Below are 18,859 nucleotides of genomic sequence, written 5' to 3' on the forward strand. Positions count from 1 at the left end.
TAACTGTAGAACAAGGCATCTGCAAGGAGGAGATAGGAAACTGTGATTTGAAGTTGGCTTGTTTCAAATAAAAATATGGCTAAAATTATCCACAGTTTGTTGGGTGTGCAGAAATTCTGGAGCTTTTACTTCGGGTTTTGATTAACCATGGTTTGTTGTTATTTTCTGCATTGTGGCCATAATGCCATAATGAAGTCTTGTGGCATCTTAAAGACTAACAAATTTATTGTGGCATAGGTTCCTGTGGAGTGCGCCTGATTAAATGTGTTAGATCTTTAAGGTATCACAAGACCCTTTCTTGTTTTTGATGTAACATACTAAGATGGCCAAGGGACACGGGTGGCGCTGTGGGTTAAATCATAGAGCCTAGGACTTGCCGATCAGAAGATCAGTGGTTCGAATCCCTGCAACGGGGTGAGCGCCCGTTGTTCGGTCCCAGCTCCTGCCAACCTAGCAGTTTGAAAGCACATCAAAGTGCAAGTAGATAAATAGGTACCGCTTCAGCGGGAAGGTAAACGGCGTTTCTGTGTGCTGCTCTGGTTCGCCAGAAGTGGCTTAGTCATGCTGGCCACATGACCTGGAAGCTGTACGCCGGCTCCCTCGGCCAATAAAGCGAGATGAGCGCTGCAACCCCAGAGTTGGCCACGACTGGACCTAATGGCCATGGGTCCCTTTACCTTTTTACTAAGATGGCCAACATCTGGAAATAATGCTATGAAGATAAGGGACTGAGGCAAAGACAAGCAGAGTCACCTACCTCCAAATTGCTTGACGACACAGTGATGTTTTGGCCCACAGGGGTCTTCAGAACCCTTTTCAAAGCTTTACAGACACACTTTCAATCTCTGAAAATGCCATTTTCCCAGAGCCTTGCCCTTACCTACTCCACACGTGACATCATTTATGACCTCTTGCTCAGTGATGTCATACATGACGTCATGTGTGGGGCAGATTGGCATGGCTTGACCCAAAAAGGCCTCACGGGCCAAATGGGGAGGGGTGAACTGGTGGCCTGATTAGGCAGGTGAGTCAGAGATTCCCCAACCCTGACTTTAAGCATCTTAGGTGTGCACCCTAAAATAAATAAAGTGGTTCTCAGTAAATCAACCCATTTTAAACACTTTTGCATTTGTTGTGGAAACTAAAAGCAAACAAATATTGCACTGGAGCAAAGGGAGCAAAGTACACTGACTTCCAAAAGGAAAGAAATGCGTTAAAAATTGCAGCAGTGGGGAGGGGGGAGATTACCTGGACCCTGGATTCCATGACAAAATAACTGCTTTTTGTAAGTTGTGTGAAGCTCCAAGATCATTGCTGAGTTCTCAGTCTTTACACTCTACTGTTTACCCTGAGTAAAGCATTTTTTTAAAGAGTGGTTGCAAAAGCGTTGAAGCCAAGACTGTTAATAACAGTGCCTCTCAGGAGCATTTTAATGCTTACTTCTACTGCCACAAGCAACATGCATAAAAAGTGAAATTATTAGAAATCATTCTGAGCTGCTTACTGCTGCTGCAAAAAAAGAAGACTCGGTAGCTTTATTGTAGCAAGTAGATTAATACAGGAAGTTACACCTATTTTTCACTGTTTGCAATTTAGTTAATTTTACCAAGATCTTCCTCATATATGTGAGGGATTTGTATCTAAAAAGTTCTGTGTTGTTTTACATTATCTAGTTAAAAATTCCTGTATGGTGTAGGAATAAGATTCCTACATGCTGTGGATTAAACCACAGAGCCTAGGACTTGCCAATCAGAAGGTTGGCGGTTTGAATCCCCACGACAGGGTGAGCTCCTGTTGTTCAGTCCCAGCTCCTGCCAACCTAGCAGTTCGAAATCACGTTAAAGTGCAAGTAGATAAATAGGTACCACTCCAGCAGGAAGGTAATTTGTGTTTCTGTGCGCTGCTCTGCTTCGCCAGAAGCGGCTTAGTCATGCTGGCCACATGACCCAGAAGCTGTATGCCGGCTCCCTCGGCCAGTAAAGTGAGATGAGTGCCGCAACCCCAGAGTCGGTCACGACTGGACCTATTGGTCAGGGGTCCCTTTACCCTTTACCTTTACCCAGAAGTGCTAACTGCTAACAGTAGTCTCATGAACCTTAATTAACCAATACCATTTACATAAAGAATGCAGCTCATGTTTGGAAAACAAGTGGAACGCTTCACGGGGTGGTTGCCTAAGCTGTCAGTCTTGATTTTCTGTGTGCTGAGCCATCACATGCGGCAGCAAAAATGGAGTATGATATTGGTAAGGTCCCAAGATATTTTAAAAACACTTAATGGAAGTTCACTTCAATGGGGAGAAGGCCAATGTTTCCATTCTGTTTGTGGACCGACGTCACCTAGCAGAGACCTCTAGTAACTTAAAAGATAGGGCAGCCTCTGCCACAACCTTCCATACTGTTTTAGAGCGTCTTCCCAGACTTCAGGAACAGATTTTCAGGGGCCTGCTATCTAAGCAAGTGGGTTCTTCTGCTGGATCATATGAGCAGATCAAATGAGTGGAAGAGCCACATCGGATATGATCTAATGCAGGGATGGCCAACTCCCAAGAGACTGTGATCTACTTTCAGAATTAAAATCTGGCAGTGGTCTACCCCTGTCTTTTTAGGGTTCAGCTCAAAGTTGTAGAGCTTTTTTTGGGAGGAGAAAAGCCTCATTTGGGGGGGGGGTTAAGGTGCAGGCTTCTTTGGAGAGGGGAGTTCCTTTTTGGGGGGGGGGAGAGGCAAGGGAACTAGGGGTTAAGTCACTCACAAAAACATCACTATGGATGACATGGAAGCTCCGTCTTCCCTTCCTGAAACAACAATGGAGGGCAGAACAAGGGGGCGAGGCAGAAGTCAGATTTACCTACGCAGAGGAAAGGGAGCCAGAGAAGGACCACGATCTACCAAAACATCACAGGGATCTATCAGTAGATTGCGACCGACCTGTTGGACGACCCTGATCTAATGGATCCACTCCATTCAAAGTATTTCAGATAGACTTTAAAACAATTCGGTTTTACAACAGCACTAAAAAAAAATTATAATCTTGCAGAAACTGGGGCTTATGGTATGTGAATTAGTGCTTACCAAAGGGGGGGGAGGGGAGGGGAGAAAGATCAACTTAAAAAACTAAGCAGCCATTTTGAGGTAACAGCAGAGCAGAAGTTAAGAGGATGACGCCGGCGACAGATTTTCCCTGTTGAGGTCCTAATTAGCACTCCAGGCAGAGTTCATAAAAAGCCACGGGGCCGTTGCAACCTAGCAATCATGCATGTTAGGATGCCAAACGAAAGTTAGTGCATTGTGTGAAACTTACATGCCGCCAATCTTAGAAGGCAAGGCTGCCTGCGAGGCCTCCCTATCCCTAACAGCAGGCTCTCTCAGGTCAATGTTCACTGCACCTTCCTGAGCTTCTGCAAGAGGCGGAAGAGGGCCAGGCATTGCTGTGCTATCTGCACTGACTTCAAGGGTTATGGCACCGGGTAGGTCACTGCTATCAGCATAAAGCAATTCCATCTGGGTCGTCGTCCTACGGCGGGCCTGCAATCAATTGGAAGAGGAGAATAAAAACACTTTTGCATGAAGCACCAAACGGTTTGCATTTATTGTATGTGTGCTGGATCCCAGGGTCCTTATCCCTAAACCCTGCCAGACTACAATTTAAAAATACAAATCTGCTCCATTTTACTTTGTTATATATATAAAAAAAATCTGTCACCATTACTAAGCCAGATCTACTTCCAGATTCGCCTTCAGTACCTGGCCAGAATCAGGATTCCCAAAGCAAGCTTAGGAGCCTCCCGAGTTTCACTGTAGCCCAGACTGCTGACAGACACACGCAATGCAAAAAACCCCAAGCTTAGTGCAAAAGTCGTTTCTGCTTTTTGGGAGGGAGCTGATTTGCACAACATGTTAAGCCAAACTAAGGCTGTACAATATCAGAGCTCACAGCCTCTTCTCTCAGGTTCATTTTAATCTCTCACTAAGCTATAGATGGGCTCCTGGTGTCAAGCAAACCAGAAAGGTTGCAAAAATTGTTTAAGCGGTACTTGTATTTTGGGGGTGGGGGTGGAAGGAGGTCACAGAAGATGGCATAACTGCACCAAAGACTGCTATATCCACACACCTTACCTTGTTTTTAGGCTTGACTTCGCCGCAAAGCTTCATGAGGTCTGAAGATAAAGAACTGTAAATGAAATTAGCAATTTAGCAGGAATCTCTGAGAAACAAGGCAACTCCCTCCCTCCTTGGGCAGCTAGACATGACAGCAGCTACAGTGCGACAGCTTTGAGTGTTATTTCATGGTTAATACCTACACATAAATAAATAGACTTCTCTCACCCAAGCACATAGCTTTCTTCTAACTACGACTTTTGAGCTGACTTTAGGTTCGTTCAAATATGCAAGGCTTCACTTGATGCTACAGTCGTTGGGAGATCATCAGCCTGAAGGTGGACTGGGTGGCCCGGAAAATGAGATGGGGGGGGGGGGATTTCCCAGCAGCAGGAGGAAAGGGAAGCTGCTGATATATTTGAGGCAGGTCCCAGGGCAAGGGGAGAGGGAACCTGGGGTGAGAATGGGGTGAGGAAGGAAAGTTGGTTTGAGGGAGAACAGAGTATAGCAGGAAGGAAGAGGGGGAAAGAAGAAGCTGAGACAGCAGAGAGGGAGAGAGATAAGGAAGATTTGCCACAGAGAAGGAGGCAAAGGACTGTCAAGCCTGAAGAGGTATGAGAAAGGTTTGGCGAAGGCCACTCTGCTACAAAACAGACATTTAAAGCGAGAGGTGAAGGAAAGAGGTGAAGGGAGCCACCAGACAGTGTCTGAAGTGAAGGCAACACCTTGGGGCTCTGATGAACCCAGGGCTCTTCAGAAAGGATAGGAAACTTATCAAAACCGTCTTCAAGTGAAGAGTAAGCATGTCTGACATGGCCCCAAATTTTGGGTTTGTTTCCAAAGTATGTAGAGGCAGAACAAAGAAAGGGTGTGATCGGCCCAGGAAGTTGGTGAAGCAGCCACTGTAGGGGAGATAAAGAGACTCGAGGTTCTTTTTCATTCAGTTATCTGGGAGATGGGGCTAAAGCCAAGCCTCCTGGTTTATGGATATGTGAAAATAAGCCAAGGGTTGGAGCCAAACAGCGTTGCTGCTAGTTAGAGGGGGAAGTTCACTATTTTTGAGAGTTACCTCCTTGCCAAATTGCTCATTCCTCAGTTTGCTTAGAACTGGTTAAGGAAAATTCCGAGAGAGGGTCACACTAATTCATCGCGAATAAAAGCCATTTTAGAGGTAGCTATTGGTTACTGTTTATGTTCTTTTCTCACCTTCCTTCTGCTCCGGGGCTATTCAAAGGAGCATCTTCATCAGTACTATCTTCCACATTTTCTGGAAAATTCCCAAAGTCGTTCTTTTGTTAGACAGTTTCACACGCAGCATATATCTACCCCAAAGGCTCCTCATATTACCCAAAACAAGAATAATATGCACTGCCTTCCATATATCAAACTCTCACACTTAATTCATTTTTACTTAAAGTAGGAGTTAAACTGATCTAGTTTCCCACAATGTCCCTGATGCTGAATCCTGTTGCTTGACTTCTTTACTTTCCCCAAATGCCCAGGGAAAATAGGTTTTCTGTTTGTTTTTTGCTTTGACTTTCCTAACCATCACATAGGAAAATTATAAATGTATCACTAGGAAAGCAGGGAGGACAGACGTAATATATTCGGCTTAGACATATAATATCCCTGTATACCCATTTTTCATTATGGCTCTGAATAAATATTGAGTTGAGGGGCAGTGAGAAAGATAGATGGAGTGTATTCTACTTTGCATTCATTTAGCTTCTACTTTGACAAAATACTGCACTTGACAAACAAACAACCATTTGGGCCCTATAAAGCAAGATGATTTCACTACTCTACATTTACACAACAGCTTCCTAAACATCTACAACATCAATAGAGGGAACAGGAAGGAAGAAAAACTACATAAGATGAAATGGGACCTGAAACAAATAGTGCCAGGAGGAACTATCCGTCTGCTCACACAAGAAAAAGAAACACTAGCATGCATGTCAATTACAGCCACAATACATCATAAATACGCCGGCATGCAGGGAAATGCCAAATGGACGAGCCCATAATAAAATGTACCACCCGTCACTGAGTGTATACCAAGCTTATTTCAGAAACATATAGAGAGAACAGCGGGGAGACAAGACAAAAAGGTAAAAGGTAACTGTGATGTCTCTAGGGTCCTTTGGGGTCCTTACCCTGCTGCCACTCAAAAGGCACTTGGTAAACCAGATTGAACAGATGTCTAGCTACTTTGGTTTTACCAGTGGAACTATATGCACCATAACGCACATCCACACCAAAGTCAGTACCTGGAATCAGCACATGCACAAAGCAACTGCTAGGGCCAAGGTTGTAAGGGGTCCAGCTGCACCATTCAGACATTCGTTGCCTATCCTCAAAGCACCATGTTACCCACATCTCTCCTTGTACTTCTTCTCTTCGCTCCACACATCCCACAGTTGTCTACTTCTTCTTACTCATCCCTATCTCCTGGAAGACTGTGGATATTGTTAAGTTGTGGGTGAACTTATCAGACGACACAGCAATTCTTCAAACAGCTCTTGTTTATTCACAGACCAGAACAGAACTGAACTGAAGGGTTCAGCCAGCCTGCTTATATAGAGCTCCACTAGAATGCAACAGTAACCATTTTCTGTAACTAGCCAATCACTGAACGTCACTTTCGATCCCTTATTTGCATATGTGGACCTGAACTATCTACAGTATCCCCCTGCTGGCCCAGGGTGAGAACTTCAGTACATAACAGATATGTCTGCTCATTACTTAGCTCCAGGATTGTAACTTGGGATAGAGACACTGTGCTTCCAGCTCACACGCTCCCTTCCCTACGACTGGAAGGACAAGGGAGCCACTGAACTGTGGAAGACGAAGACCCTTCTGTTAATTGTTCCACTCACATACTAAGGGTAGGAGCATGTGAGCCTGAAACCTACTCCAAGTCTAATCCTGGGTTCGATTTTAGGGGCTAAGAAACACACACCCTTTAAAGCACAGCACCACATTAACTTGAGACTGCATTCTAGTGGGTATGCATGGAGCAAACCTTGACCCATTCATATATTTATGTAGTATGGCACTAAAATAGTGTGGTTGAGGAGCTTGACATAAGCTCCAGCTCTCCAGATTGCCTTCAGGCCATCAATGCAACGGACACTAACAAGGAGGAGGCTATACATCTCGAAGAAATAAATTTGAACAGAATAGCCTGACCAGTAGCTTTCTTTGATTACTGTATGGCAATTTAAAAAAAACCAGAAAACCACATACCTGTTTTGCAATTCAATATGAATGTTTTCACTGCCCATTGGCACGTACTGAGTTATAGCCATTGCTTAACTATGCAATACACAACTTGATATGCCAGGTTCACCCTAACACATGAATTTTAAAACAAGATTCCTATAAAGCACTCATCGTCTCTGTGTTGCTAAAATGAGTTTTAGAGTTAATGTGGGGTTTTTTTCTGGGGAAAAAATGGTTATGTGTGTTACAGCTACAGTAAAAGAGAGCAGCACATAAATGTCTCAGCAGATAGTGTATCAGCCACAGCATCCCGGGTGAACAACGAAAAGCTTTTAAGTACATTCACACTGTTTGCATTCGTGCCTGTCTGAGTTGTTAACAACCAATATTTTGTAAGAAGTTTGTATCTAAGGAAAGAGGACTCTGAGCGTATCTCCTAAACAGTGCATGCAAACTTTTATGTATGCGGACGTTCTAAGATGCGCCAGTTAGTGTACACGTGTATCATTAGTATCACATGCAGCTGTGAGGTACACAGAAAGCTACATATACTTACCCAGCGGAACGCTATCTAGGTCTGTGTAAAACAACAGCGAGGAGGAAACAAAAAGCAACACTCCAATCAAAACCAATCCATTTGCAGAGAGGGAAATAAGAGAGTCCTATGTTACACTATAATCAGATTAAACCTATCAGAACTAGCAGAATAGATGCCATAAAGTACACATCACAAGTTTTGTTTTTTAATAAGAGAAGTTAAAAAATTTATTTTTAAAATTATTCCAATTTGTAAGACACTTAATTTTGTTTTGTTTTGTTTTTTAAATTACCCAAATATTGAATTCAAGCTACAAAACAGTGATTAACGATGAGATTTCCTGATTTTCATTGCTGAGCACACTGTTATTTGGGGGGGGAATACCTTTACATGCACAAAAAGTACAGCATCTATTCACAAAGCACCTTATTTGAAACACACCTAATAAAACATGCATCATCGGCAAATCTAGCATGCAGTATAATTCCATTTTGTAGAGGATTAAAATTACCTTGCAAGGCATGGCCTAGTAGAGCATCAAGTTCAGGATTTAATTCTGCCTTCTCTTTCAACATGTGAAACAGCAACTGGTTTTGCGTTGCACTGGTAATTTCTGTTTGTTTGAGGCGTCCTTCAAGTACTTTAATCTGAGCTTCCTTTTGAGCTGCTTGGAGACCCTGTTAAAGATGCAAAAAATAGTTTGATTCTAAATAACTCTACGCAAGTGGGTGGGCATAGACATTTATTGTATCTATGGGTGCCATCCTATAAACCAGGCATGTCCAACAGGTAGATCGTGATCTACTGTTAGATCACTTGACATCTGTGTTAGATCACTGGTAGATCACTGGCTCCCCCAATGACCTGAACCCCCCAAAAGGGGGTAGATCACTGCCAGTTTTTCACCCTGTGAATAGATCACAGTCTCTTGGGAGTTGACCACCCCTGCTATAAACCAATGGATGTTTTGCTACCATTGCATTATCTGTATGTGAACTTTCCTTCACGGAGACACAATTTGTAACCTTTGGCCCTGGGCTGTCCCGCATACTGTGAAAAACCAACATGAATATCAACATTTAGAAATACTTTCAACACCCAAGGGGGTGGGGAAATGACCCATAAAAACCATTTCCCCCTTAACGTACACCAGAGATAAAGTCTTGCAAATGTGCAAATAACTTTTCCATTCTGGCAAGAAGCTTTCCTGTTGACATGCATCATTTGGGCCAAAATTTGCTTCTCCGTTTTGCCTTTATTTCTGTTAAAAGAAATAATGACACAGTGTAATATGCCGTGTGTTATTGTTCATCTGAGGTTGTATTTACCTAATTTTAAGACCTGCTGGGGAACAGATGATTGCTATTATGTCCTCGTATGTAAAACAACAGAATTCAATGCAGGTGTACTTTCTTTTTCCCATGGCCGTACAGTGGACGCTCGGGTTGCGAACATGGTCCGTGCAGGATGCACGTTCGCAACCCACAGCAGCACGTCTGCGCATGTGTGGGTTGCAATTTGGCGCTTCTGCGCATGCGCTGAAACCCGGAAGTAACCCATTCCAGTACATCTGGGTTTCAGCACATCCATAACCTGAAAACACGCAACTTGAAGCGTCTGTAACCCGAGGTATGACTGTATATAATTCTTAGGGGGTGAGAGGGAGGTTATTGTATATATTGGACACCATCCCACAATGCCTCCCAAAACAATGGGACTTTTGGTTTCTCTCTTCCACCCTCCAACATCCCCCATGCACTTCCCAAATCTGTCTCAAAGCACGGTCTCCCTACCCTCTGGGGCAGATTTGGGCAGTGCTGGCGGAGGGGAGAAAAGAAAGGCATATCCATATTCGGCAAGTGCTATTTTGGATTTGTTTCACATTTTTGGACTATACCGTTTTAAAGTCTAAGATGCTTGTGAAGATCCAGCGATGTCACCCAGCCATTAGCCCCTGCAACAGTAATCCAGTACAAGACACATCAGGGTTCCCACCAGGTGTGTTACCTTATTAATGCCCATTGTAAGGAAATGGTCAAGTAGATACCGAGCTTCTGTTAGAGTGCAGGCATTGATTACCGCAGTGACGTCCAGAATCTCTCCTTCTTCCTGCATAAATCAAAGACAGCAGGGTGGTAAGTCAGGAAAAACTCACATGGATGCTATATGGCTAAAGGTAAAGGGACCCCTGACCATTAGGTCCAGTTGTGGCTGACTCTGGGGTTGCGGCGCTCATCTCGCTTTATTGGCCGAGGGAGCTGGCGTACAGCTTCCGGGTCATGTGGCCAGCATGACTAAGCCACTTCTGGCGAACCAGAGCAGCGCACAGAAACGCCGTTTACCTTCCCGCCAGAGTGGTACCTATTTATCTACTTGCACTTTGATGTGCTTTTAAACTGCTAGGTTGGCAGGACCTGGGACCGAACAACGGAAGCTCACTCCGTTGCGGGGATTTGAACCGCCGACCTTCTGATCGGCAAGTCCTAGGCTCTGTGGTTTAACCCACAGTGCCACCCGCGTCCCATCGCTATATGGCTATCGGAGTGTTATTCCGATAGGAACTTTTCAAAATTAAAGTGAATTCTATTAAGCCTGGAATATTTAGAAAAGTAGCACAAACAAAGCTTCTTTTAAGAGATATGATTATTCAACTAAGTGCCAAATTTTCAGCACATTCAGCTATATGTAAGCATAAGGATATTTCAAGCAAAATATATTGAAAATGCAGAATTGGGAAAGATGAGAGACAATCCATAATTTACAGTTCAATATTACACATGTTTGATGTTGTGTTCAATGTGGCTCGCTCACAGTCAAGCCTATAGGGTTGCAGCCTTGCATAGCTATGTAGGAGGGTGTTCACTTACTTATGGCTTTGCTTTAGAAATAAAATTATTATGAAACCGTACAGATGAAAGTTATAGCTAGATCTTTAATCTAGTTCATAAACACAACAAAAGCTCGCTCTGATGTTTTAATCTGCATGCAATCCGTACAGCACATAAATGCAGAAAACTGCAGAGTGCAATTAATAGCTGAATAAAAGAAAATTAATTCCCTACCTGAACATAATTCTTTCACAAAACCTTTGGGGCTGACATACCTTTGCTTCCTCCATCTGCATGATATTTGCTTGACAGTCAGAAATACTGTCATTGATGTAATCTATATTTGCAGTCAGTGACTCCATCTCTTCATTGATGTTGTGGATGTTTTTATCGGTCTCTGGGCCACCTTCTTTGATAACTCTCTCCCTCCTTTTGGAAAGCTTCTCTTTCCTTTTGGTAAGTTCTTCACGTTGCTGTAATTAAAATGTGTATGTGAAACACAAGCTGTGAAAATCAGACAGTCAAATGTTTTACAGTAGAATGTTAAATTAGATAAAGCAGACATGACTTTTCATTGCATTTCTGTGGGAGGAAGAAACATTAAAGCAGCAAATATGCAACTTAACAGCTGGTCTTACGACATTAAAGGGCGGTTTATACATGCATAAAGGTAAAGCTAAAGGGACCCCTGACCATTAGGTACAGTCGTGGCCGACTCTGGGGTTGCGGCGCTCATCTCGCTTTACTGGCCGAGGGAGCCAGCGTACAGCTTCTGGGTCATGTGGCCAGCATGACTAAGCCGCTTCTGGCAAACCAGAGCAGCGCACGGAAACGCCATTTACCTTCCCACTGGAGCGGTTCCTATTTATCTACTTACACTTTGATGTGATTCTGAACTGCTAGGTGGGCAGGAGCAGGGTCCGAGCAACAGGAATCACCCCATCACGTGGATTTGAACCACCAACCTTCTGATCAGCAAGTCCTAGGCTCTGTGGTTTAACCCACAGTGCCACTTGCGTCCCTTCTCATACATGCATGTACATAGCTAATTAATATACACTTAATTACTGGAAACTGAATATATAAACAGGTTCCACTGAAAAGCTCTGTGAAAGCTGGAGGTAATATGAAAATTCAATGGTGGCTTTATATTATCCAGGTCCATTTTTTTGCATGCCAAAACTAGCAAAAACAGCATCATGTCTCAACATGATGGACATACAGTGTTACCTCAGGTTAAGAACTTAATTCGTTCCGAGGTCCGTTCTTAACCTGAAACTGTTCTCAACCTGAAGCACCACTTTAGCTAATGGGGCCTCCCGCTGCTGCTGCTTCTGTGCCGCCACCGTGCCATTTCTGTTCTCATCCTGAAGCAAAGTTCTTAACCCAAGGTAATATTTCTGGGTTAGCAGAGTCTGTAACCTGAAGCATATGTAAACCGAGGTACTACTGTACATGCATTGACCAGGGCAAAAGTACTTTACTTTTCACCCAACAGAAAAGTGGCATTTTCCCAGATGTTGCAAGTAGCTGAAGGGGTGAGAAAGAAAGAAAGAAAGAAAGAAAGAAAGAAAGAAAGAAAGAAAGAAAGAAAGACCCACCTTAAGTAGTCTATTCATGTCAGTCTCCATATTGGATATGGTCATTTTCTGCATAATGATTTCAGTCACCCTCCGTTCGAGTAACTGCCACTTCATCCTCGCTCCCTTGGAGGTATAAACTCTTGTGGTCATCGCTTTTCTTTGATATTTACTCCTGCAAGCAATTCAAAGATTTACGTCGTTCACATAAAATGCTATAACATTTTTATTCAGTACCAGTAATCATAAAAGAGAACACTTTTAATATTTGAAATTTGAGGGGGATGTGCGACTCTTTTTCAAAAAATCTTAAGTCATGTGTGTTCAGTATCGCAGATTGCTTAAAACAGCCACTCGTTTCCTTTCAGTGTCCTTCTCACTGTATTCAAACCATTCCTTCAACTGCCTCATGTTAGAGAGATAAAGGAGAAGACCTCAAATATTCCATTGTATGAAGGTACTTTACTCAAACATCTGTCATTGTTTTAAACCATGGGTAGGCAAACTAAGGCCCGGGGGCCAGATCCGGCCCAATTGTCTTCTAAATCTGGCCCACGGACGGTCCATGAATCAGCGTGTTTTTACATGAGTAGAATGTGTGCTTTTATTTAAAATGCATCTCTGGGTTATTTGTGGGGCATAGGAATTTGTTCATTTCCCCCAAAAAAATATAGTCCGCCCCCTACCCCACAAAGTCTGAGGGACAGTGGACCGGCCCCCTGCTGAAAAAGTTTGCTGACCCCTGCTTTAAACCATCACTTGTGCTCTCTTCTCACTCCCATGCGATCACCACTGTTGTTGTAAAACCTGCCTTCTCATTTGCTCCCCATCACACCCCAAACCCATCCACATCCAGGATTATAACACAGCACCATAAATCCTCCCTTGGGAGTTGGAAAATGACGTTTTAAATGTCTACAGGAAGACAAGACTTCAAAAGTAGCAAGACAATAACAGGTTTGCCCATCATTACCTGGTTCCATTGGTCGTGGCTGCAGGCAATGCTTGGACCCTTGCTACGGGTATTCGCATCTTCTGTTGTGACGCTGCTCTCAATCCTTCATTGTCTACCGATGGCACACTAGAACTTGGTTCGTGATTAGCCTGCTCTGGCAGACTCAGCTTCCGGCTTGCCCTCCCAGCCACCTTATCAGACAAAGGTCTTGCCTGCCGACGAAGAGCTGTAACCTAAAGCAGTGAGACAACAGTGTCTAATAAGGACCTATTTAATGTACAAATTATAGGAATCTCAAATAATAGCTTGCACTTAATTGCAACACAGAAATAATCCGGCACCTCTTCTGTTTTCCGGCGCAAAACAACTTCCTGATTCCTCTTCTGAGCCTCCAGAAGTTTTAGCTGATGCTGTAAAGAAAAGCCAATAAGAAGTCAAGGATTTGTATACTTTTAAAAATTGGGTTTTTTTTATCTATGTCATTTTAAATTCTTATTGATATTAATGTTGTTTTAGATTTATGTGAGGGGAAATTTCCATTTGGTTGTGTACCTTTTGATGTGCTTTATTTATTGTTTATGACTTTTGTTAAGTTGGTAATTATGTAAATCTTGACATGCTACAAGCCGCCTTGAGCGTTGTTTTAACTATAAAGGCGGCATATAAATAAAATGATGATGATGAGATACAATTCTCTCAATACCATCATTCACTTAATTGGTACAACCAGCCAAGGAAGGGGGACATTTGTTGATTTTTCCTCTATAAAGGTAAAGGGACCCATGACCATTAGCTCTAGTCGTGGCCGACTCTGGGGTTGTGGCGCTCATCTCGCTTTACTGGCGGAGGGAGCTGGCGTACAGCTTCCGGGTCATGTGGCCAGCATGACTAAGCCGCTTCTGGCGAACCAGAGCAGCACACGGAAATGCCGTTTACCTTCCCGCCAGAGCGGTACCTATTTATCTACTTGCACTTTGACGTGCTTTCAAACTGCTAGGTGGGCAGGAGCTGTGGCTGAGCAACGGGAGCTCACTCCGTCGCGGGGATTCGAACCGCTGACCTTCTGATCGGCAAGTCTTAGGCTCTGTGGTTTAACCCAGGTTTAATGCTTATAGGGGTAAGCATTAAATAGTAATCCCACTTCACATCCCACAAGTAAAGCAAAGTCCTATCATTCCACTATCTTTGAAAGGCTTATTCCCAAATAAGTATGCACAGGACTGAAATTTTTCTCTAACGTGTTAGCAAGCCAGCCCCATGAATTAACTGCTTACCAATACCATAGGAAATACCTTGCAGAAACATATCAGCTGAAAACTTTATTCTACTTTCGTTGCTGACTTTAGTACAATGAGTAGTCAACCAAATTCATTCCAGCTATTCATTGCTAAAGCAGTAATAAAATAGCACGTGTCAACACCTGAAAACCTTTACAGAGCTTTCGGGAGCTTTTGAAATTCATACAACATAAAAAAAAACCTGCAGTAGATACATTTAATAATCACCTCTCGTTTTCGCTGCTCCTTTTTCAGCTGAGCAATCTCTCTATTTCTTCTAGATTCATTCATCCTGGCTTTCTCTTGCTCTTCTTTCATTTGCTTCATCAGACGAACCTGTATAAAATTATTCAGTCACCTTTAAAATGCAGCTTTGCTTTTCACACACTCAGATCTCGTGGGAGAAAGCTGCTTTTATTTTTTTTATTTTTGCTATAAGGCTGATGCCCTTTTACCATACAGTGGTACCTCGGGTTAAGTACTTAATTCGTTCCGGAGGTCGGTACTTAACCTGAAACTGTTCTTAACCTGAAGCACCACTTTAGCTAATGGGGCCTCCCACTGCAGCCGTGCCACCAAAGCACAATTTCTGTTCTCATCCTGAAGCAAAATTCTTAACCCAAGGTACTATTTCTGGGTTAGTGGAGTCTGTAACCTGAAGCGTATATAACCTGAAGTGTATGTAACCCAAGGTACCACTGTACTTAATAATCCTTCATTGTAACCATTCTCTTGGAGAATATTGTTGCAATGTGATTTGCATCCTTAACGCTAACAAGCAGTTAGGTAACAGGACCGTCTTCTGAGACATTTTCGAATTCCACAGTCAGCAGGAGTGAATTCAGGCAACTGTTTGCAAAGTGGGAGGCAGAGTAGTCTGCAGTCTCTGCCCTCATAGTGAGAGTGTCATGCAATTGCACCCTGCCAGAAATACAAGGAAGCAAGACAGCTTTGAGAAGAAACTCTCCTCACCATTTGGGTGAACGCGTACAAAATAAATAGCTTCTCCAAGAAACTGTATACCACAGTAAGTTACTACTTGGTAAGCGATCATCCTAACTAGATGACCAAAATGGAGAATAATTTCAGTCTTGAACTGACCAACTTTGACACTCCTTTTTAAGCAGGAAGAATACATCCATAATGCCAGGGGATATAGTTCATTGTTCAGGTAGACACGTGCAGCATTGTATTCTGTGCTTAAAAAAAAAAAAAAGTACCTTTGTTTTCTTCATCTCTGCCACATCCTGCTGCAATTTTTTCAGTTGTTTTTCATACTGAGATTGATTTTTAAGTAATCGTGCGTGTTCTTTCTGAGCAGCCTGAAGCCTCTGCAGCTCTTTATTCATGGATTGGAGCTTCTTTTCATACTCCGATTTAACCTTTTTTGCCTTTTCTTCTGAGCAAGATTCCACCGAACCTAAAGAAATGGCAATGGATTTCTCAGTTTATAAATCATGAACCAATAGGTTCAGTGGCTAACTTGCAATGCCAAGATTTCATTTGAACATCATTTTTTTTTTTGCCAAGGCTTTAGTGTGAACGAAAAAGGGACATGCAAAAAATAATTTCCAATATCACATCAATTCCATCCTTCCTCTAAGTTTAGAGTTTTCCAAACTGTGTGTCGTGACATGTTAGAGTGTTGGCTGCAGTGTGAATGCTCCCCGTGCTCCTCCTGGGGCTGGAAAGGGGTTACTTTAAGCTCGTGTTTGCTAGTAAAACTGAATTATTGTGTCACGAAATGATGCATGTCTAAAAAGTGTGTCACCAACATGGAAAGTTAGGAAAGCTCTGCTCTAAGTGATGCTAGAGGGACGTTAAGCCATGTTAGGCTTATATTGAGAGAGGGCAAGTGACTGATTCAGTGGGAGTTTGAACCAAGGTCTCCTAGTGAGTCATTACACTGGCCATCTTATTTTCTTAAAATTTGTATCCCACTACATTTTGAAGGTCAGCGGTTTGAATCCACATGATGGGGTGAGCTCCCGTTGCTCAGTACCTGCTCCTGCCAACCTAGCAGTTCAAAAGGACATCAAGTGCAAGTAGATAAATAGGTACCGCTCCAGCGGGAAGGTAAATGGCATTTCCATGAACTGCTCTGGTTCACCAGAAGTGGCTCAGTCATGCTGGCCACATGACCCGGAAATACTGTCTGCGGACAAACACTGGCTCCCTCGGCCAGTAAAGCAAGATGAGCGCCGCAACCCCAGAGTCGTCTGCGACTGGACTTAACTATCAGGGGTCCTTTACCTTTACTTTACATTTTGAGATGATACGGAAGTCATGTCATAAGTATGACTGACGCTGGCATGTCCTCACTAAGTTCTCAATGTGGCCTAAACAACAGCTTCATAACGGCATTCTTCTTACCCAGATTTTGAAGCACCTGATCTCTTTCAAGTTGGGTATCTCGAATCTTATGTTGTAGCATCATTAGCTTCTCTTCATATTGTCTTTTTAAGGTCTGAAGTCTTCGTTGGCTGTTTTCCAGTTCATCTATCAGCTTCTGTTTTATGGCAATTTCACATGTGATGTTTGCTAGGTCTGCCTGATAGCTTGCTGTAGTTAAAAAAAAAACCAACCCAAATAAATACAAGCAACACTGTAGCTGATCAGCCTCTATAGCTGCAAAAGTTATGTAAACTAGGAAAGAACCCGATAAAAGGATGCCAATTTAAGCAAACATGGTATGCACTGGTTTTTGCAACAATGGTACATTCCCAATACAGCAGCTTAGTGTAAGTACTAGAACTTTGAAGCAAAAATCCCAGGTCTGGCAGATGTCAAAATGTCTCCATTACATGCTTAGACTAGTCATTCAAAAATACTTACATCAACACGTATTTCCTGGAAATAATCATTCAAATTACTAGCCTTTAACATGAAGTTCCCCATCCCTAATTTAACTCAGTACGGAGCTGCTAACAGCAGCCTGCACACTGCTTCCCCTAACCCAAAGATGCCCATTTAGGTCCTCGGAAAACATGGCACGAGTTCTCTGCATAAACAGCTGCAAAAATCTGTAACATTATTGGAGTTGGTGTCACCTTTTTCATCAGAATCAGAATCGGAATCATCTGAGCTTCCCACAACTTCCATGTCATCTTCATCTTCCTCGTCATCTTCCTCGTCATCTTCGCGGTCACTGAGCTCCTGACCTTCTTCCTAAAGTAAGAAAAGGAGGAGGATAAAAATGGAATTGCTCCACAAATTACCTATTTTAAGTACAAAGACAATTTTAACTTTAACCAGTTCATAACTGACTAAATATTCTGCTGGAATACACAACTATTATAAGACTACCTGTGACAGAATTAGTTGCGTTTGCTGTGCTTTAATTACTATTTACTTATGAAGTTTACTTATGTCCTCTCTCTGTCGTTTCAAGTTTTGCCTTTCTGAATCATAAAACGGCAGGGAGGCAGTGCAAGAGTTTTATTAATATATATATATATATTATTAAAGATTTTCTTGATTTACAGAAGTATGTGTAATGTCTCTCTCTTGTATTTTTTCCATGTAACATTTTTACAAATCAGTTTCATTTGTTGTTACTTCAGAACAATCTTTGCAGAGTTTTATTAATACTGACGGAATATATTAACTGGAAATAGCTTGCAGATACTTAATGGGCTTAGGATTTTATTTATGTTAAGTGATGAAGTAATATGTTTAATTCTATAAGGTGAAGATTTAAGGATGTTAATGTTTAAGTCAAATTTAATAAAAATTGGGATTTGGAAAACCGTTAAAAGGACATGCAATGAAATTCAACTAAGGGGAAGCGAGGAAGTCACTTAACAAAGTTAATAACTGTAATTTTCAATAAGGCTATGATCTATGTTTGTTTTGTTTGTTTGTCTTGTGTGTTTGGTTGTTTTTTATAATATTGTGAAAACCAATAAAACTTTTTTGAAAAGGCAAAAAAAAAATAAAAATGACAGAATATATCAAGAGCACAATACTTACTGCTTCCAGTTCATTATTCTCTCTTTCAGAAGCGCCCTTTTCGTCCCTCTTCTCCTGCTCATTGTCTGTGCTCTCCTCTTTAACAGTACTATGATAAGAAATACAAAAGGGGTCATAAAGTACAAGAAGGGGGTTACTTCCCCTCTCCTCAATCAATAACCTGGCTAAAGCACCAGCCACAACCTGGTGCTTCACTGAAAGGAGAACGTGAAAGGGAAGGGGCATCACAGTATTCAACATTTTAGCTTCATGGCTTCTTGCCAGATCAAATGGTTTGAAATGGCAAGGAGAACCATAGATCCCAACATCTGTTTCCCCCATCGTGCACAAAGTTGCATTCTGGAGATTCAGAAGTGGAGCTAAAAGTTAATGGATGGTAACGTTCAA

General features: G+C 42.4%; 1 protein-coding gene across 16 annotated transcripts in view; it reads right to left on the reverse strand.

Moving 5' to 3' along the window:
• KIF21A (kinesin family member 21A) overlaps nucleotides 1–18,859 on the reverse strand; it is a 99,198-nt gene that overhangs the window by 20,358 nt on the left and 59,981 nt on the right. For 8 of the 16 annotated variants that reach the window (XM_083701278.1, XM_083701274.1, XM_083701285.1 and 5 more), the window contains 15 exons: nucleotides 18,473–18,560; nucleotides 17,551–17,668; nucleotides 16,874–17,062; nucleotides 15,721–15,920; nucleotides 14,729–14,836; nucleotides 13,565–13,633; nucleotides 13,242–13,456; nucleotides 12,290–12,443; nucleotides 10,964–11,161; nucleotides 9,868–9,969; nucleotides 8,372–8,537; nucleotides 7,879–7,899; nucleotides 5,304–5,364; nucleotides 4,116–4,170; nucleotides 3,301–3,524 (listed from right to left, as the gene is read on the reverse strand). In XM_083701278.1, the coding sequence (XP_083557404.1) occupies nucleotides 3,301–3,524; nucleotides 4,116–4,170; nucleotides 5,304–5,364; nucleotides 7,879–7,899; nucleotides 8,372–8,537; nucleotides 9,868–9,969; nucleotides 10,964–11,161; nucleotides 12,290–12,443; nucleotides 13,242–13,456; nucleotides 13,565–13,633; nucleotides 14,729–14,836; nucleotides 15,721–15,920; nucleotides 16,874–17,062; nucleotides 17,551–17,668; nucleotides 18,473–18,560 (1,968 nt within the window). The remainder of the gene's footprint in view (nucleotides 1–3,300; nucleotides 3,525–4,115; nucleotides 4,171–5,303; nucleotides 5,365–7,878; nucleotides 7,900–8,371; nucleotides 8,538–9,867; nucleotides 9,970–10,963; nucleotides 11,162–12,289; nucleotides 12,444–13,241; nucleotides 13,457–13,564; nucleotides 13,634–14,728; nucleotides 14,837–15,720; nucleotides 15,921–16,873; nucleotides 17,063–17,550; nucleotides 17,669–18,472; nucleotides 18,561–18,859) is intronic. The other 8 variants (XM_083701279.1, XM_083701276.1, XM_083701286.1 and 5 more) reach the window with 1 other exon arrangement.

Source organism: Podarcis gaigeae (genome assembly GCF_964106915.1).
Source record: "Podarcis gaigeae genome assembly, chromosome: 10".
In the NCBI taxonomy this organism is placed as follows: Eukaryota; Metazoa; Chordata; class Lepidosauria; order Squamata; family Lacertidae; genus Podarcis; species Podarcis gaigeae.